At 28.7% G+C, this 22,206-nt stretch overlaps 1 protein-coding gene across 12 annotated transcripts in view; it reads left to right on the top strand.

The window, feature by feature from the left end:
- Positions 1 to 22,206, top strand: part of LOC107436145 (GTPase-activating Rap/Ran-GAP domain-like protein 3) — a 563,687-nt gene that overhangs the window by 485,527 nt on the left and 55,954 nt on the right. For all 12 annotated transcript variants that reach the window (XM_071179212.1, XM_071179217.1, XM_016047730.3 and 9 more), the window contains 4 exons: positions 11,575 to 11,601; positions 14,367 to 14,442; positions 17,692 to 17,790; positions 21,552 to 21,655. In XM_071179212.1, coding sequence (XP_071035313.1) covers positions 11,575 to 11,601; positions 14,367 to 14,442; positions 17,692 to 17,790; positions 21,552 to 21,655 — 306 coding nt within the window. The remainder of the gene's footprint in view (positions 1 to 11,574; positions 11,602 to 14,366; positions 14,443 to 17,691; positions 17,791 to 21,551; positions 21,656 to 22,206) is intronic.

Genomic DNA, 22,206 nt, shown 5'->3' with positions numbered 1-22,206 from the left:
ATGGAGATTAAACTGAAGTCTTTTAAATTTTTTCATTGTATTTATATTATTTAGAATCACTAAACTCTGAAATTACTTGTATTAATGAGATTAAATAATTTTTTAATATAAAATGTTGTATATGAGGAAAATATTTATTGAGTGTTTTAAACTCAACCACGCGTATACCATTTCACTTCTGATGTTTAGTTCATGAATCCAACACTCGGATATTAAAATAAAATTATTAAAAGCTGTACCATAACTTAATAGTTATTGTGCAGCTTTTTTGTGTGATGACGTTCCTGTAAATATAACGATGTTGAATAAATTCTTTGAAAGAAAATTTTAAGCCTGACTTAGTGAGCGATAGTTTTAAAAACAAATTCTTTAGTAGAGATACGTGCTTTATTTGAATTACTTGTATTATTGTTTTTGCTTCATGATTAGATGTTATAGTTAAATCTGAGTTTTAAATTGCTCAGAATTTTTAATTATTAATAAAGCAAATTTAAGTAAAAATGTCCCTATAATAAGGTCAAGGTAAAATACACTTAATATCTTAAATATTACTCACTTAAATATTTTAAAAGTTGTTAAAAGTAAATTTTAAACTTTATTAAACAAAAAATTGCCGAATCGGTGACATTTTTTCACCTAGATGAATATTATCAGAATCACCACCGCATTCTCAGTTTTTGCAAATTTTTATGAGCCTAGGTAATGCAGCATTCGAGTAAGCTTTTAAATATTAAAAAATTACACCACAAAAGCAATTCATTTTCACAAAACTGTGGCTTTTCTCAACATTGATATTTTGGGCCATTTTTTAAACATGCATTGACAGAGGTGGCTTTAGATAGGCTAAACTTGATCAAACGGTCATGAGTAACAATAGCAAATTTGCAGCAGTCCTATGAATAGCATATTATTACCAAAAATGGTTTATCTCATATTACGACGGAGTCTTCAAAAAACAGCCTTAATAAATACGAGATATAAGCTGATGCATTTAACAGTGCACACTATTTCTAGTTTTCGAACTACAAGAAATTTTAATCATGATAGGGTATGATCTTTAGACCTATTATGCTATATTGAAGACTGGAAAAATGAGTTTTTCGAGGAAGTTTTTTTAAGTAGCGTTCATGTCTGTTTCTCAGACTTGATTCAAACAGTCTGTTTTTAATTTTATTTTAACCGTTGTATCTTGAATTAAATTCAAAAATTTATTTTAGTTTTAAAACATTTCCTAGAGATAAAAACTTTTTCGAAATAAATTCGATTTTTTATTAACACGTAATGATGCTCTGACACCAGATTTAAAAAGGTTATTTAAATACTGTTTATATGTATTGCTATTGAGTCATGAGAACCCAGCTACTTAAAGACAAATTTTTAACTGCTTATCGTTTATCACATTTCAGTTAGCGAATGCAAAACAAACTGTGAAATTCGCTTAGCTTTATTAAATTTTTTTAAGTATTTTTATCTTTTTAAAAAAATAGTAAATAAAGGACAACTAATCAGCCAAAAAATGTAAAACAATCCTAATGGTTTTCATTAAAAATTCAATAAGCTTGCATCCTTTCGGTTTAGCTTATTTCCATTTACTATTCATTATTCTTAAATGTTGAATTTTTCAAGGTTTAAATTTACCATTAATAATTTATTACTTAGAAATTCAGAGTTTTATTTATGCGTATAATTATATTGTTTAAACATTAATGACAAGTAAATGCATGAGCTTAAAGAAAGGCAAATTTATACTTCCTTGTGAACTAAAAGAATTTAAAACAAAAATATGTTTCGCAACAATCAACGTTGAGTAATCCAATTTCTTTCTTTAATTGAATAAATTTCTTGAATGGATTTAATCAGTAAAAAAAAATTTCAACAAGAGAACAATACACTGTTATATTTTTAAATTATTCTCGGGGTTTTCCAACGAATTTTTCTGGTGGAAATATTTTAATCTAATTACTTTAGGAAAAAAAAGAGATTCTTTTATCGTAATTGAAACTCAAAACACAGGAAAATAGTTTTCAGAGGAAATATTTTATCTTTGTGTAAATATTTAATTATTTTATTTCCTCTTTTAATTAATTGGATAATGTTCAGAAAATATACTTTGGCATTTATTTCTGGGAAATATGTATCGGTATGGTTCTGGTTTGTTTGTTTTTTTAATTTACAAACTGAATTAGCGTTTAGAATTTGTATTGAACTTGGAATGCTTGCATAAATGAAACATTTCATTCTGAATTTCACACTTTTTAATACAAAAAATAAAGCAACATTTTTGATTCCTGACAGATTCTTATTTTATGTGATAAATTTCTTCGAAATAACATAAAAAACTGGGTAAGTTAGGAGTTTGACGAATCCAGGCTTCAGGGCAATTTATCCAAGGATTTACGACTTGAATAGTATGGAGACAATGCCTATCACGTTGATTCGCAAGTTTAAATTCAAAGAATATTATTTAAATAAACTACCATCTTTTGCGATGGACACATTTATTTAATTTCTTACTCTTTTTAACATAAAAAAAATAACTGTTTCTAATAATGGCCTATTCTTGCTTTAAAAAAAATACTTGATTTACTGAAATTCAAGAGTTTACTTAAATTTCAAGTAATAAAGAAAAGTGTTTCTGACATCTTAAAACTGTAAGAATTGAACTAATGCCAAATTACTGCAAAACCTTTGATTTGATTTCCCTTTGAACAAGTTCTTTTTGTTTTGAAAGTTTTGAGTTTCAATGTTCGGTTATAGAATAGATCTGTTATGAACAAAAAATTGAATTGACTCCTTGTAACAGCAGATCCCCTTTTTTTCGTTTCTTTCCTAAGGGTAAAATCTATGTCTCTTATGACATATTTCAGTTGTGAATTTAATTTTAAAATTAAGTTACAGAATGTGTCAGTTTTACAGTAACAATTATTAAATTACAGTGATTCTGTGATTTTTCGGAAATTATTACTGTAAGAGTTGCGGTATATTTGATTTTTTGTTCCGTAACATGTAGCGATGAAAAAGAATTTTAAGGTAAATAGGACCTGCACCCCTGTCTGTAAGTTTAGACTGTAAACAATTCCGAATAAAATTACGACTAATCTTTTAAAACGTTGTTATGTTTCGTTATATGTATAAAACTCCCGCATTATTTTCATAACTAAATATTGATATATTTTGACAATCCTACTTCATAAACTTCTTCAAATCTTTTCCTCCTCAATGCGAACAACTCACATTTTTACATAAAAATTTAGCGAAAAATATCTTAAAACACATTTTCATCTTTTATATTCCAAAGCTGTGAAGGGTAACAAAATCTAAGAAATGTTTTTTTGAAATAAAATCACGAGTTCCAAACAAACTTAAAATTGCTTAGAAGAAGCAATATTCCGCGGTGTTTTATTTACCCGCAGTTATTTTGCACAAATGAGTTTCCACCGCTTTATCACGTAATAACATGGAGGCATTCCAGGTTATTACGGAAATAAACCAACTCCACGAAGTCTGAAGTGCTTGTCTCCAAGGCACTTTATGCACACGCATGTTCAATTTCTATGCCGATTTCAATAGCGGCTAAACATGTGGTCCCGAAATAGGATCTCAAAACACCGGTTTGAGGGAATTAATCGCGACATTTGTGACCTCCGATATATGAACAGGGTGAAAGAATCGCCAATAACGTAGCATTAAGTAACTTTGGCTTTGTTGTTAATGCTCCTGGCGACAGCTGAGACGAAAGATTGGAAATTTGTAGTAAATAAAAAATTTTCGGTGTTAGATGGAATGTTGTTGAATCGATTTCGAGCCTTTTGTTTGCTAATTAATGATTGTAAAAATTAAAAAGTAAAGCTAGTATTTTAAATCGGATAGAGTTATTCTTATTATTAGGTGTTAATGTTTTTATTTCAATCAATAATATCTTTGAATATTAAAAAAAAAATTTCAAGATGAAAAATAATGCAAGAAATTAGCTACAAACTTGTAGATGTTTTTTAAAGTGCAATATATTACTTAATAGTATTTGTTTGTCTTTAAAAAGATTTTGTCACAGGAAACAAAAATTTCGTTAACACAGTTTCTTAATTAAAAAAATGCGTATAATGGTTTGCATATTTTAATTTCAAATTTCCGAATTAAGTAAGTACACACTAATTTTTTTCCATATGGTATGGGATTATTTTAAAGTAATTGCAAAGTAAATTTCAATTTTTTTTAAAAAATCATACTGCGCATGTTTACAGGGCTTCACATTTAATAAAATATTTTGTTTTACAAAGGTTCAAATCATAATTTAACTTGCATTATAGTTAGTAATGAAAGAGTTAAATTACTAACTGTCAAACAGCTATTCCTCTGAAATAAAATAAAAAACTACTCATTCAAGTGACTAATACAAAGTTATAGTTTTTGTTATCATAGTGAAATGATTAACATTTCCGAAACTTTTTCAATGCTTTAAACAAAAGTTTTGTTAGTTATACTCTGTTATGATTATTTAGAAAAAAAAATAGGCGAATAGACTTAAAAGCGAATCAGTATTTTTTTCCTTTCACACTAATTCAAATAAAAACTTTGTTAGGGTCATTCAAATGTAAAACGAGTTTGCTTTATCACACTTCTCATAAATATTTTTTTTCCTTAGTAAATTCCAGATTTTATGTTTCGATCAAATCAAATGACACAAAATCTATTGATTTCAACTATAGTTATTTTACAAATTAAGTGTAAAATAATTGTTCAATAATGCCACTTTTTATTAATTATTTAATTATTCCCACAATCACATATTAAAGTTATATAGTGATCGAAATGTAATCTTTAAAAACTATATGCGGCAGTATCTACAGTACACTCTCGATTATCGGTGCGTGGATTATCCGGTTTGCGGATTATCCATGCTCATTCCGAAATCAACAAAAAAATTTAAAGAGATTTGATTCATGAAGTTATAACACGACCCAATTTTTGGAAACAATATTTGTTATTGGATTGCAGTATATGGAATATCAGCAGCATGGTCAAAGGTAAAATTGTCTACGTTATCACGATCGTGGAGAAAGATGATACCGCTGGTTGAAGAATCTTATTCAGATATTCAAGAAGAATATGATAATAGTATTCTTGAACAAGCAAAAGAAATCGAAGGTTTCAAAATTCTTAATGAAGAAAATTTAGAAGATTGGTTTGAAAGCGATGCATGTGAGCCCGGCTTCCAGTATTTGACAGATAAAGACGTCGTTATGTTGTTCAATCAAATAATGATGATAGTAACTGATGCAGAAGATGTAGTAAATGAGGGAAATACAATTTCTCATTCTACTGCTCTGTGGAAATGTTTATATGGGAGTACTTGATTGCCGCGATATTAATGCGGTTCGTAAAATTTGTGACAATATATGGCGCATTACACATTTTTTTAAAAGGAAAATTCCTAGTTTGATGTTATATAGCATGCAAATGTCAGTAATTTTTATATTTTTTGTATTGATATTGATTTTTTCTTTATTAAAAGGAGTTTTCGGATTATCCGTGTTTCTCGATTGTCCGTGCGACCTCTCCAGGTGATTAACCCGGATAATCGGGGGTGCACTGTATTATTAAATGCTACTGTGAAAACAAATAATTATACTCCCATCCATTGTTTTCTAAATCCACATGACAATATAAATATCAAGTCTTTTTTTACTTAGTCCACAAGTTGAATTTGTTACGCAGTGTTATTTAAAAAAAAATTAAATAATATAAAAAGAATTCCTCGCTTGAAGCAACCTGATTATTTTTCAATGATCAGATGCTTTTAAATTTTTTTATTCATCTCAAGTTTAATCCTTTTTGTCAAATACTGAGTTGCCATAGGCATATCTTAGCATTTTCCAAATAATCCCAACTTTTGTTCACAGAATATTTTTCTTCAGCTTTTTTTATTTTTTATCAAATTTCTTAGGTTCCTTTTATTTCAAATACTCTCTTTGAAATGATTTGTTATAAGGATTGGGGAAAAGATTAAGTACCACACTTACAGTTAACATTAGAAAAAAAAGTAATCCTCTGATAAAAAAAGTAATCCTCTGATAAAAATTATCTTCTCCTGCTAAAACTTAGCATGTTAAATGTTATCATGTTAAATGTTATCATAAGAGATTTTCCTTGTCTTATAAGTGAACAAAATTTCATTGGGATTTGGATGAACAATTTAGGAACGCCCGGGATTTCAAAATGTTCATAAATCGAAAATTAAAATTTTAGATTTATGAAATTGTAATTTTTATAAGAAAATAAAAGAAGAACAAATTTTTATTCATTTTTACTTCCAAAACAAGTAGTTTTAACTTTCATTTTAAAAACAAAGATTAAAAATTAAGTGAAAAAAAAAATAAACTTAAATCATTGTTAAGAAAAGGTCTTTCGCTGAAAATAACCAGATTAGCTTTTCATTGATCATATTCTTTCAAAAAAAATTTTTTTATTCCACTGCATAAGCTCATTGCATATTGAATTCGTTAAGTCAAATACCATGTTTTTACAGTTATTTCAGAGCATTTTACAGCTCTTCATTTCTTAAACTCTTTTAAAAATAATTCCTAACTTTTTTCCTTCAGAATACATTTATCCATTTCCCTATTTCTTTAAATCTCTGCAGTTTCAAGTTATTTCTAACACAATCTTTGAATTGGTTTATTGGAAGAAGGATTGGAAAAAGGTTGGGATCGTAATTTCAATCAATTTACCAAGCACTTTACACTTGACATTTCAGGTGGAGGTGTTAAAAAGAACAGCTTTTTTTTATTCAAATGTTGCTTTTTCAGCTGTCTGAATTTTAATTTGCAATAACGCGTAATGCTATCCCCCTGATAAAATTTGTTTTTAATACATCCTGCTCGAAATGGTTTTTAGTTTAATGTTATAATGCCAATATTTTCATGCTATCAGTATATTAAATTTAATTTCAATTCTGAAAACGATACATATCTCAGAAATAAAACTCTTACTTTTGACAATTCCGCAATCCTTGAGCAGTATTTCGTTAATTTTGAGAATCATTTCGTCAATAAATCACGTGACTTGTGACGAAATGCGAACTTTTAAATATATGAATATTCTGTCTCCTCCACTTTAAACCTCATCGTAGTGCATTGTGGGGGATAGTTAACTAGAATGACGACTACGCAATAAAAAATAAAGTGACAAATTAAGCCAAACACATGTATGGTGGTCAAGGACTAGGCCTCGTAGCAGGATGATCCGGGATTTGAATCCCGATTTAAGCATCCGATTAAGTTATCTTCTATTCGTCCTTATTGTGTTGTGCCACCTATATGGTGCCCTTGTTGAAGTAGTTATTGGAAAAGTTTGATATATTGGGATTCAAATCTTTTTCTTCTTTTTTTTTAAAAAAAATTTAATTATGAAAGATTTAATTTTGATGAAATTCGTTTCTTCGAAAAAGTGACGATAGGTATTTTGTCACTTTGACGAAATTTTTGCTCTGAGCATATACCGGGAAGAGCTTTCGTCAAAAGCGAAGAAATAATCGCGATATTTGAGCATGCATTTTTTACTATAGAAACGTACGCGGTAAAAGCAAACATTCATTAATTTCTGGAAAAAATATTCTTAATTTTAATTTTAGCTATTGTTTTTTAAATCAAAGCTCAAAAGCAAGATTATGATTTTAACTACTCAATGAATCTTGTCTTCCATCAAAAATAAGCTTAAATCATCGTAAAAAAAGTCCTTAAAGCAATCGAATTAGTTTTTCAGTGATCAGATGTTTTCAAACAATATTTTTTTATTCAACGACGCAAGTCCGTCGTAATAAAATTCTTTTTGTCAAACACAAGAACAACGCTCAAATTCAATTTCTGTATGAGAAACTTACTGCCAAATCTCTTCTTTTAATACACATTGTAGATGTCACTACCGCAGCCTGCTTTGCATGAATGCGCTGATAAGCTAATCATTTGCATGCCACAACATGCTTTATCCGTCCTACAAATTTCACTTTCATGGTAGTGTAGTGTAGTAAGTGTAGTAAGGCGTGTATTTTTTATTTTTTAGATATAATTTTTATTAATTCTTGATAATTGATGTTGTTCATAAGAAAACAAGCATAAAAGAGGCAGTGCAGCGTCGTTTCAAGAGTTGGCAGTGTTGATATACGTTCCAGCTGGGAGCTTGGCATCCATTAGGCGTGCACTTAGATGCAAACTGGTTCTCTCCATAGAGATAATGGTTTTTTCTTAACTTGCAACAGAGTATAGAAGGGATTTCTTTTTAATTCCATTTTTTAAAGAAAAATATCGTCGACATTTTGAATTGCAAAATGAGTAATACTACTTCCAAGACAATTTTTTTTCCATACGACCTGCTCGAAATGATTTAGAATAATGTTATAATGCCTATGATTACTTTCTCCGTGTTTCAAACTATGAGTGTATCAGTAACAGTGTATTTTAATTCGGTAAACGGTACGCGGTAAAGGCAAGCAAACACTATTTTTTTCCATTTATGGATTAAAATCTTTAAAGTAATTTTTATTTCCAGAACTAATAGTTTTAATTTTACCTTTAGTTATTGTTTTTAAAATCAAAATTAAAATAAGATTATGATATTAACTACTCAAGGAATCGTGTTTTTACGCTGAGTTCTTCCATCAAAAATAAACCTAAATCACCGTAAAAGAAAATTCTTTCGCTCGGAGCAATCAGATTAGTTTTTCAATGATCAGATGCTTTCAAACAATATTTTTTTTTTTTTACTCAACGACGCAAGTCCGTCGTAAATTTAATCCTTTTTGTCAAACACAGAGTTTTTACAGGTATCTTAAAGCATTTTTTTTTCAGCTCTTTATTTTTTAAGCTTTTCTAAAAATAATTCCCAACGTTTCTCCACAGAATATATTTCTCCAGTTCTCTATTTTTCTTGAAACTTTGCAGTTTCTATTTATTCCCAAGACTCTCTTTGAATTGATTTGTTCGAAGACGGATTGGGAAAAGGTTGGGGATCGTAATTTCGGTAAGTTTCCCAAGCACTTTACACCACACATTTCAGGTGAAGGTGTAAGGAGAGTTTTTTGGACTTTCTCGAAAGGAGTTTCTTTCGAAAGTGCATTCTGAATTGATCTCAAATCTTGTTAAATTATTTTTGTCGACAAAATCTCTAGGGGGATTGATAAAAAAAATTGTTTCTATTTTCACTTTTAGATTTTTTTTCTTTCGTGTGGCCAGGCTTTCGAAGAAACCTGGAAAAATCCAATAAATATGCATTCAACAAAGAAAAAATAACAGAATACTATCTTTCGTTTTCTTTAAAAATATTTTTGAATGAATAATCAATAAGATATTTGTATTTGATCGAAGTTTTGTGCGTTTTTATGACGGGAAACTATGATTTTAGCAGTTTATATTTTTAAATTGTTGTTTTATACAACAATATATAATAAGGAAATTTCTCGCACGTAAAATAGAATTTTGGAATAACGTGAACTGTTGAAAGTTTCAATTTGTTCGAACTATAATAATTCTTCCATTTTTTTCTCCTTTATATGGTAATATTTTTGTTTGGTAAGCTTCGGTTAGGAAAGCTTTATTTTCTTTCATTTTAGTCTTATTATTAACGAAATGCATTTTTGGTTTGAACTAACCTTTACATTTTAAAAGATCATTATTCACTATAATTTAGAAAACTCTGAACATCATGGTTGAGCATAATCTTTTTTTTCCTACTGCAGAAGAAAAATGTGAGAAAAATTAACTTAAGGAGCTTATTTTGAATTAGACACAACTATCTTCAGCTGGATAAACACTGCGAGTTAGAGATGTGACGTGACACTTTTTGAGCTTGATGGGGCACTTCATACATATTATTTATTGACATAACCTTAAAATAGTTGTTTTTTGACTTGTGTCAATTTTCTTGCGATATATATATAAATATACAAAATGAAGATAAAACAAAGGAAAATTACGGACATATGTAAAAAAGGGGGGGAAGGAAAATAATAATAAAAAAATAACTTTATTTATATAACTTTATATAAAGTTAATTTTTTTTTATTCTAAAAAATAATTATATATATATATATATATATATATACAGGGTTATTCATAATTCCCTCCGTGGTTTCGAAGCGTTATAGTAAAAAAACGAAGACAAATATAGCGAAAAAGAACATATGAAATTATTCCGAAAGTATTCAAGTTTTAATTTAAGCAGTTGCCGGTAGATGGTAGTAACATGTAACACTGAAACCAGTTGTAGTAAAGAAAAATGGCGTTTACGGGTGGAGGGAATTATGACTGACCCTTTACCTTCAGAATACATTTATCCATTTNAGATATATATATATATATATATATAAAGGGTCAGTATATTTCTAATTACAAACAAAAATATATTTTGGTATTTTTTAATTATAAGAAACATATAATAGTTACTAAAAAAATCTGTTAGATTATCGAAATTATGTTTGTACTAAAATAATAAATCATAATAAAGTTGATGGAATTTTTTTAATCCATATTCAAAAATTTATCTATAATTCTACGTTAAGTTTTACTTCTACAATCGATCATAGCTGAAAAAGCTAAGAACTTAAATTCTGCATTTTTAATAAGATGGATATTTTTTTTATTCCTTCACTAAAATCAAAATAAAAGTACTCATTTATTTATTGTTCTAACAAGAAGTATTTTGTTTTACATTATTTTCTAACGTCATTGAATAGCCGACGCAATTTTGAGTTAACGACTACCGATGTTCAACTCCATAGCATTCTAATTTTAAACTATATCCAGAGGACAAGGGAACTCCTGGATAATGTAATGGAATAAATTTGCTCTCGTGGAGGACATTTTGATGGAACTAACCGGCATTTAAGTTACACTTAGAGAAAAACCACGAAAACCTCCCATTATTAAGTCGAAGGCAGAGGATTCTAACCCATGACCATCTATCACTGATGATATTTTACGTCACCATAGTGGTCGGTGCGAGGCGGGTGCGGATTTCGTAGCGACCAGCCATCGCTGAGATTTCAACCCAGGTTTTCTCATTGGGAGGCGAATTCTCTATCCCCTTAGCCATGGCTCTTTTGTGTTTTGTCGTAGAATTTTATACATTTTAAAAACATTGTGCGTAAACACTGATGCATTAAATCCAAACAAAAGCTGACAAATCTATACACTTGGGTTAGAGGTACGCGATATTGCTGCCCCTGTTTACTTTACCATTAAATTCTACTTTAAATTAACCAATCGTCACTACAGAGATGTTAACCTCACATCTAACTTTTATAATGGGAACTGACTTTTTTAATTTTTGAACAGATTTACAGACCTATTTGAATAAAAGTTATTGAATAACTTTAATTCAAAGAAGAGCTTTTGTGTTTTACTGTGCAATTAATAAACATTTTGAAAACATTGTGTAAATCCTGAAGCATAAGAAAATAATTTGAGGGATTTTTCAAACATAATAATTTTGAAATAAATTAGATTCATATTAAAATTATTCCCTTTTGAATTTCCATTTTCCTTTTATCAATAAATTTATTGCTACTCCATTTTCTTTTAGGATTTACTCTTGCTAGAAGAACAAGAAGTAAGTAGATTAAAATATATTCTAAAAGGCTTATATAAATTTAAAATTGTACTATAGTGAATAGTTCAGAACTTTTATGAGTTTGCCCAATGCTTTAGGGTATAGTTAAGATAATTGAAATAAGCGATTGTTTTATACTCCTGAGATTCAATTCTATTATAATGCAAGCACTGGATGAAAAAAAAATCAATAGTTTTCCATTTAATGTAATATTTCTGGCTATTTTATTTTCTAACTTTGTAAAAACTCAAAATTTTATTTTCGAGACAAAAGTCTTTCATTATTAAAAAAGAAAAGAAAACACGATGTATACATATTTATATATATATCTATAGATATTTAATAACGTATATAATAAATACATTATAGTAGATAATATAATATTATAAGATAATATAATAAATATATATATATAAGTTTTCAATGATAACACAATGACGCTTAGCAATAAAAACTAAGAAGAGAAAATGAAGAGAAGAACCCAAAAATATATGAATATTTTGATTTTGTGTAAAATGATATTTCTCAATTATTTTAAATTATTCGTTTAAAATTTAATGATTTGACGTATTTTAATTTGTTTCGTTTACCTTTATGTATTTACTTCTACTAAGTTACTAAAAATATGCATTTTTAGAGATAAACATATTTATGAGTCTGAAAAATTTAAAATACCCACGCAGTTCGTTCCTTACAATACTACCCACGCAATACCTGACAGATTTAATCAATGTGGCATTGTCACAATATCTGTATTTAAATGTCATTTTATTTTACTTTTTCTTTCTTTTACACTTGCAGTAAACTTAAAAGACGATTTAAAAACTATATAATAGTATATCTTTATGAGAAACAGAAATATTTAACCTCAGATTTCATTCTGGAACTTCTTAAAACAAGTTTTTATGCTCTTTCGCAAACACTTTATTTTTAAAAAAATATTTATTATTTCAAAATGAGTGGTGAGGATTTTCTTAGATTTTTTGACGCGTCATTTATCTGGATTGATCATTAATCATTAATGAATCATTAACTGGTTAAAAGTATACACTTCATTAAAAATATGTTGTAATTTACTAATGGGCTAATTTTCTAAAAAGTTTGTTTTTTAGGTAGAAATTTTTTCTTCTTTAAAACCAAAAGAAGCGGAAGAAATTCATATCAAAACTAATTTTCTTGAATAGGAGTTTACAATTAACAAAATATGTCAGTTTCTTTTTTCGTTTTTTGTACTTCAAAAAATATATTTTCTAAAATTATTTTTTCTCATAGAACAAAGAAGATTATTATTAAGGCTCTAGAAATCTTACATAAAAATGGAAAAAAAATATTTGTTACAGAGTTAAGAATTGTGAAGTTATTTTTTATCACTATTAATGAATTGTAATTCACTAATAGGCTAATTTCCGAAAAAGTTTGCTTTTTAGGTAGAATTTTTTTTTCTTCAAAGCCAAACGAAGAGGAAGAAAATCATATCAAAACTAATTTTCTTGAATAAGAGTTTACAATTAATAAAATATGCCAGTTCCTTTATTCGTTTTTCATACCTTAAAAAAAATATTTTCTAAAATTATTTTTTCTAATAGAACAAAGAAGTTTATTATTTAGGCTCCAGAAATCTCACATAAAAAAGAAAAAAAATATTTGTTACAGAGTTAAGAATTGTGAAGTTATTTTTTATCACAATTAATGAATTTTAATTATATTTCCTGATTACTGCTGTTGTTACTTTCTTATTCTGAAGCTGTTCTTTTTAGCAGGTTTAAGTAATCCAATATTGAGTTTCATTAAATTTAGAAAAGATTAGGAGGGGTAAAAAATCCGTAAAATGATTTACAAGAAGCCTCAAAACTCACACAAGAAGTAAAGTTCAATAAAACGCAGGTTTTTACTTCGAAATTGTGAATAGTTGTGATTCTTACTGAATTCGTCGTGAATAATTGTGATTCGTAAAGTAAACAATATAGAAAAATGTATTAAATATCTTATCGGATTATAGAGGAAGGTGTTCTATCATAGACGCACTCTTTTTTTCATAAAATTTTTCTGTGACCATTTTCATAAGTGTATTTGAATGTCGATGATACAGCACTGAATTTCCTAGTATATCGGATGCTAGTTAGCATAAACTTGAGCCTTTAAAGGAAAAACTCTGATCAAAAGAGTGTCATTAAATTACCTTATCTCTTCAGCTAAGTTTGATGAAAAACTAAAAACTACAAAGCAGGAAATAAGCAGAAAAGTACTCAAAATATTTATGAATGATAAAAACGGTTTTTTCTGCAACGTAGCACTCTATTTTTATTAACCCTGAACTACAAACTGTCACTGTTTCTTTTCTTTAATTGGCACAAATACACGGCACAAATGGCGAACAAGTAAATTCTTGCTCATCTAAATTTCTTAACTTAGAATATAGTAACTAATTGCAAACCATAAATCATAATAATTTTCTTAACAGTTGCGAATTATTAAATTAATATCAGATATAATCAGTTTAACATTATTATGTACTTTAGAAACAAATATAGTAGTCAAATAATTTTCAAATACAACGTGAAAAAGTAACAGATAACTATTATCATTATTGATAGTAGGAAAAACTAACTTTTATCTTGGAATTAATAATTTTTAACTATAAAAGTTTTTAGTTTATCACTAAATTTCAGTACTGATTTGGAGCAATATCGTTTCTCATAATTTTAAAAATACAATTTAACACTTCAAAGATTGATGTTGTTCACTGTAAATCTTTATTTCTATAGGGTTCTGTGAACTTTAAGTTTGGTGTTTTATTTGCGAAAGCACGGCAAACAACAGACGATGAAATGTTCAGTAATGGTAAGTTAACATTTATTTATTCATTCATCTTTTGAATTAAATATTGAATTAAAAAAATGAAATCTTTTCAGTCAATTGAAACTACAAAACTTCATGTCATCTTTTTTTAATAAAATATTTCACCACAGTCCGAACAATACTTATTTTGGAAAATAAACTATGTTCGACAAACAATAACATAACCTAAAAGCAACTCAACACATGCATCAACACGCAACAGGGAAATGGATCGAATATAGTTACAGAGCAAACTGTCGTACAATTTATGAATTAAAACCCTTAATTCCAGAATGAGAAATCAATTTATGTATGTTTTTCCCCCTTTTAATAAATCTTATGCAATTTAAGACACACTATGTTTAAAAGTTACATAAAAAAATATGTGCATCTTGGGGAAAACAAAATTAAATCAAACATTATTTTTGCCAGAAAATCCCATCTATTTATTTATTTTTAATTTCATTTCCTTCCTTTATTTCAATTCCTCTTTAAACATTTAATTGGATCGGTTTCATTTTCGTCAAAAAAAACCTAAATCCTATTAAACCGGGCTTACCTAAAGATGACAACCTTTAGAACTGGTTGAAGTGTTCCACTAAAATGTCAAAGATACATTCTTAAGCTCTTGTCGTATTAAATAATTTTTTTTAATGTTTTAGAATTTTGTTCTAACATTTAAATCGTACCTCAGAAAAGAGGCAATTAATATTTTTGCAATATTAATGGCGAGTTTAGCTTACATTTCATAGTTAAATGGGATTTTTTGTAATAAAACGGGCTAAAATTAAAAATTATAATAAAATTTTAAGAATAATTTATTTAGCAGCATTTTAAATTATAGAAAAATTTTCAAAAATATCCCATTATTATATTTCTGAGTTTTGTTAATTCCTTCTTAAAAAACAAAAAGCGTGGCGAAATAAGTGCGATTCAGATTTAATGTAATAATTACGTTTATTAATCTTATTTCTAAAGTTTTTAATGTAATGCCTTTAAATAAGTTTTGGAATGGAAAGTATCTTATCAAATTCTAGCAAAGTCCATTGCCGTATGTAACTGGAAGATATTATATATATATATATATNATATATATTAGGACCGCCTTTAGCCCTCAAAACTGCTAGCACCCGCCTTGGCACTGTTTACACAAGGTGCTGATAGGTAGTCTGAGGTATCTGGTACCAAGCGCTCACCAGCTGGTCCTGTAATTCCCTCACATTGCCAGGAGATAGCGTGGCAGCACGAATTTGGTTTTCCAAGTAGGACTACGAATGCTCTATTGGATTAAGGTCAGGAGAATTTAGGGGCCAAGACATGACTTGTAAGTCACTAGAATGTTCCTCGAACCAATCCATGACGATTCGACCCTTATGACATGGTGCATTATCCTGGATCGTACATCCTCAAACATCATACCCTCGTCACACACCACGGGACCTGCGGGTGTTACTTACGACACTGGGTAGAAAATGCCCTTCAAGATGGCATTTCTTCTTTGAAATTGACCCCATGCTCCCCTAATTTTATAGGATTTCTTACGCGATGAGTGCAATTAATCTCCCTAGGGTGTTAGGTCATACCCAAGTCATACACTAGATGAAAATTTCTTTTATAACCGACCTGTGAGGTGTATTATAAAACTTTCAACAATTTTTTAGCATTTTATGGTGAAAATTAGTTTTCTCGTGTACTAATCTTTTATTGTTTATTTGCCATAGCTTCCTATAAGAAACTGGAGTAAGAGTACATCCTTTTATGATTGAATAATAATAATAAGCTTTAGGATTTATCAAGTTGTAAAGCAACTGTTTGCCAGCATTCGATTTTTTTATTCTTTGACTCCGCAAATCTTCAAATACGTACAGTTATTTTTATTCCATACGTTTGTTGCTTATTTTTATATATTTTTTTTCTTTTGAGATTAGCTTATTATAGCACTTTCATTTTAAATCGTCGTTCCCAAAACCAATATTTCTAATCTCCTTTAAATTCTGTTGCGAAAATTGGCTGATCTGTTATACAATTTTACGCTTTTTTCACAAGGTGTTTAAAAAGTAGGAATTGAAATAATGTACGGATTTCTGCTAGAATTTTTTTATTTAAGTTTTTTTTTATTTTTTTTATTTTTATTTCCAATGAACTGCACAATCAGTCAAAGTACTTAAGTTAAAAGAGGAAATCTCTCCTTAGTCAGAATATTTTCTTATTGATATATAATCATATTATTCAAATCAAAGCAATCATAGCTTAACTTTTTTGAAACGTTTTTTTTCCCTTAAACTCAAACACTTTAATATTTCCAACGAATATTTTTCTCTCAAAGTGAAGCACTCGCATTCCAGAGACAGTTCATTTTGAGCCACTGAAGTTAAGGCATGACCAACAACATGATTATGGCAAATGAGGTTAACATTGCAACCATTGGAAATATCACGAAGTCAAATAATCTAAGATCTATTAATTGTTTTATGATATTATGCTAGTAAATTAACTAAATATTATGCGTTTTTGAATAATATAATCTTTGGGATGCATCATCAATAAAGATTTAAGAAATTCCAATTTGTGTCATCAGGTTTATTGTTCTTGGATCGTAGAAATGAATGTTAAATTGAGATACGTTAATAAGAAAATAAGTTTTCTTTTTCGAACTAAAATATGCACTATATTCTACCAAAACAACTCGATTGAATGATGACAGTTTCTCATTTTTTTACATGGTAATTTCAGATCAGTAAAATAAAATTCTATTTGTTAGATGAAACCTTTTTTTATTAGTCGATAACAAATCTATCTACGGAATATAATGCTTTTTCAAGTGATATCTAATGACTAAAAATTTTTTATGAAAAACCACATGCACTGTCACAAGCACACGCAATTCAGCAATTTAGTCTAAATATCATTACATTGCATTGTAATACAGCATTATGGATTTCTTTTTCCTCATAATTAAAAACAGAAAACCACGGAATTGGATGATCGAATATTTTATTTCTATTTTTTTCCTTTATATAAGTGTACTAAAGTAATTTTATTTCCTTCTGAGTAATTCTTTTTAAAGTTTTTTTTTTTCATTTCTGGAAGTCAATACATGAAATAAAAATCTATCAACGTATCATTAAAAAATATGTGTGCAGAGAACGGATAATAGTATTTTCAATATATCGTTATCAGTATCTGATCTGCACTTAAACATACTCTTAAAATATTCGTGAATAATAAATATATATATATTTTTTATTTCAGAAGTTGGCACAAAAGATTTTGACAAGTTTGTATGCTTATTGGGTGAAAAAATAAGGCTAAAGAGTTGGGATAAATACAGGGGAGGACTTGATGTCAAAGGTAATTTATTTTTCTACTATGGATTTTTTAAAGCATTACAAAAAAATTATACTGTTTAGAAATCAGTAAGAATTTTTCATACTTCATGTATTTACGCAGAATTGCTTTTCTTTAAATTTGTTTTCACTTTTAATTTATTCATTAGTTTTGATAACTATTTCGAAGTATGAATTTCGTGTGATTATTTTAAAATTTCAATAGGACTTAAATGAAAATAAAAATAACCTTAATTATTTACTTGAAATAAAGGAATTTTAAATGCACAAAATAAATATTTATGCATATTTAATTCTTGACAATATGTAGCTTATTGTATACAATGAAAGTAAATTCTATTTATAGTAGCACGTGGTACTCGTGAGGTTTATTTTTCTGAAAATTTTGCCCTTCCAGGACAATCTCGACCGGAGATCGTGAGATGTTGTCCATGTGAATTTTATAAGTCATTGATAATTAACAATATGTAACTCGTGGTATCCAACCAAATTGTTGAGCTTTGTCAATATCCCACAAAGGCATCATCTCACGTAGTCAAAATCTTCGCGTAAACAATATTCTTTTTAACATAGTTCTACAAAACATTTTGTAGGATTATGTTTAAGTAGGATTAAACTTGAAGGGACAAAATGAAAACTTTGTCCTTTCAAGACAATCTCAACTCGAGACTCTGTCCACGCGAAGTTTTAAGACGTTCTTTCAATATTTACAATATGTAACTTTTGGTGCCCAACCAAATTGTAGAGCTTTGTCAATATCCCATAAAGGCATCATCTCACGTAGTCAGTATCTTCACGTAAACAATATCCTTTTAAACATAATTCAACAAAACATTTCTTAGGATTAAACTTAGACGGACAAAATGTAAACTTTGTTCCTTCAAGACAATCTCAACCCGAGGCTCTAACCACGTGAAGTTTTAATTCGTTCTTTGATTATTTACAATGTGTAACTCGTGGTACCCAATCAAATAGTAGAGTTCTGTCAATATTCGGCAACGGTATCACCCCACAAAGTCAAAATCTCACGTGAATATATTTATTATAATCCTACAAAAATTACACCTACTAGAAAGTTTTCTAAAGAGCATCATACTTGCGTGGTTAATTTTACTAAACTTTTGTCTTGCAAGATTTTTTTAACCCGAAATCAAGGACTTTTATCCACACAGAATTTTGATTGGTTGGTTGGTTCTAATGCCACTTGCCACACCAGCAAGCCTGCTTGGTGAAGCCGAGCAAATTTATGGCAGAGAGTGCGATTCTTGTTTTTCAGTGGCGCCATCTATGGCCAAGAATTTGACTTCGCCACGTCATACGTCACACCTGTTTATAAGGCGGACCCATTCATACATCCATTCATTCATCCACAGATCGTAATTTTGACCTGAATCANAACTCCTGGATCAGTACGGCCAGAGGTATTGATTTGTTATGGGAACATGAAAGACTTTTGAGACTCGACAGATTTAACGTGCATCAGTCACTTTACTACACGGGTAGTCTTCGACCGGCGGGCTTCGAACCCCGAACTCTCAGGCATGGGCCTACCGACCAGGCTATCCCGGCCTACACGGAATCTTAATACACCTTTAGTGAATCCAATTATATATTTATCAATAATTATTAAAAAAAATTAAAACAAAAATAATACTTAGATCTTTAATACTTATATTACAAACCAAACATTATTAATCGAATAATTATGCAACTAAAATGCTAAAAAAAACATTAAAATCGCATAAATTGAAAATGCAAACTATACCATTTACTTTAATTCCACTTAATTCCTCCCAAATTAGAAAGCGCTATAACATTACTTCAAACAACTAATCTAAAATCATTATGCAAACCATTTTCTTCATGCTTGGGATAAAAAGTGCAGTACAAGTTTAAAAGGATGGAGAAAAAAAAGTTTCTCTCATTAGTAAAAGGGGTTTCATATTTAAACTCTTAATCCTCTATTTCAAAATAATAAAACTTTCATTCCTCTTTGTTTACATTAGATGAGGAATCGATGGAGAAACAAGTCTTATAGAATCCATTTGAATAATCTTTTAAATGTCAAAGTTCATGGAAGGGGGTTTGCGCTTCTCTGCTATACACTTTTCCCAAAAGTTTTTTGATCCTACTCATGAATGTGATATTTATCTTTAAGCTGCGAGATTCTGTATTGAAAAGGAATGCTTATACGGTATATGGTTTGCAAGATTCTATTCGTCAATAAATTAAGTCGAGCATATTTTGAGCGTAAGGATAATCATAAAACAAAAATACTTTATTTACATAAACTTCAGTTTAATTAGAAATTACTCAGTTGGTATTAGTACGCATTATAAATTAATTCAGAAGGTAGGAAAATAACGAATTTTTTTGTTTCAAATTTAACTGAAACTAAATCTTTATAAGCATTTCAAAATAACTTGAGAAAGTTATGATTTAAATTTCTTTAAGAGTGGTGGCATGATCAAATTGCTTCCATGCATCTGCTTATGTTTAAAAACCAGTTATGTTAAAATTAGTTTTACAATCACTAATAATTTTACATGTGATTGTAATAAAGCACGCGCTAATTTTTTTTCACATTACTAACTATTTGGAAAAAATAAAAACACAAACTATTTCAGGCTATATATATATATAAAATTCTGTTTTAGTTCAAAATGTAAAGAAAACAAGGGGAAAATTACAGAACAATGAAAAAAAAGGGGGGGGAGGAATAAATAAAAATAAAAATAACAAAAACCGGAAGAAAAACAATTTCCGGAGAAAAGAGAACAAAAAATTTAAAAAAATTTCTAAACATCTGGAAAATAAAAGATATAATCTTCTCATCAGCTCACACGATTATATCCGCAAAAAAGAGTGCTTTCTAATATCGTATCAGTATAGCCAAAGCAAAATATATCAATCCAATAGTGTGTATCAATACAATACACGAGCTTTAACAAAAGCTTTAAACATAGTAGATGTAGGCATCGGTCATCGAGGTGAAATAAAAGTGCATGAAGCTCACAGCATTTGCTCAGGTGAACGCGAAAGAGTAGTCATTTAGCGTTGAGCGTTTACTAGCTTTTTTATTACTCAATCTTACTTTCAATTTTTATTTAATAAGTTCATTATTAACAAATTTTTTATTCAATTTTCTTAGTTGATACTAGCTGGGATGGAATTACTGAATTGATAATTACTATTTATGATTTGAGTCATTCTGTCTCGGAAACTATCGATTTTTGGACTGCGTGTCGATCAGAACTTACGATCAGAATTTTTTGAACAATATAATTAAATTTTTGCCAATTAGACGAATTATTTCATACAAATACTTTTAGATGATTACAACAGTAAAAGATGTCATCGCAAAGGCAAAATGAAATATTGCAAATGAAAAGTTAGATTACAAACAAAAATAAAAACATCATTAAACTTATAATTTGTGAGAAATATGTACTGTTATAATAAAATCAGTTAAAACAGGTTTTCCGATCCTTAGTTCACATTAGCTATGTTTAATTTTGCAATCTCAATAATTTAGTCTGTTTACTTGAAGAGTGTCTTTTTTCTTAAAAATGAAAATTAACTACTGAATCGTATGGTAAATAAAAATTTGTTCTTATGTCTTAATAAAATAAATTAATTTATACAATTTATCTCAATATTTCAATTATATCTTATTTTGTCTTATAATAATCTAACATATTCAAACGAATTATCATATTTGTATTGTCATCGTAGATTATTAATTATTCATTATATACATTTTAGGTGATATGACGGGTAAATATTCAGCCTATACAATTTACGAAGGTCACGAAATCATGTTTCATGTCTCTACCCTTCTGCCTTATTCTAAAGACAATCGCCAACAAGTAAGTAAAATGTTCGTTGTAACAAACCTTAAGAATAAGGCGTACCTATTAAATAAGATTTATACAGCAAAAAGTATGGTTAAAAAATTTATCTCATCTCGTTTAAATCTTTCTCACTCCCAACGTATAAAATTTTCATTGTTGGAAACTCTGAAATTTTTTGATTTAATTGTTGAAATTCGTAAAATGATTTAAATGCTGAAATGCGTCTAATTATTAATTTAATTTTTGAAATTCGCTACACGATTATTAACTAGTTATTTTAGAGTTATACGTTTACTTTTAGAGGTAGACTTCGTTGCCTGATTGATGGTATATTGATTTATACTATCGTAACTATTATGTTTTAATTAGAAACATTAAAGATTTACAATTTTTTTAATTTTGTTAACTGTTTTACGGATTGGTACTATGTTAGGACTATGCTTAAGCTGTGATGTTACGAAGCCAATGATAGATAGGTGTGGCAATAATGGGGTCAACCGTACTGACTGGTGTGACCAAAAAAGTTTAATAAAGGAAGTTATAATATGACCTGAACCTTATCAAGA

This window comes from Parasteatoda tepidariorum, chromosome 1 (genome assembly GCF_043381705.1).
Source record: "Parasteatoda tepidariorum isolate YZ-2023 chromosome 1, CAS_Ptep_4.0, whole genome shotgun sequence".
NCBI classification, from domain to species: domain Eukaryota; kingdom Metazoa; phylum Arthropoda; class Arachnida; order Araneae; family Theridiidae; genus Parasteatoda; species Parasteatoda tepidariorum.
This window is presented reverse-complemented; position numbering and strand designations above follow the sequence as displayed.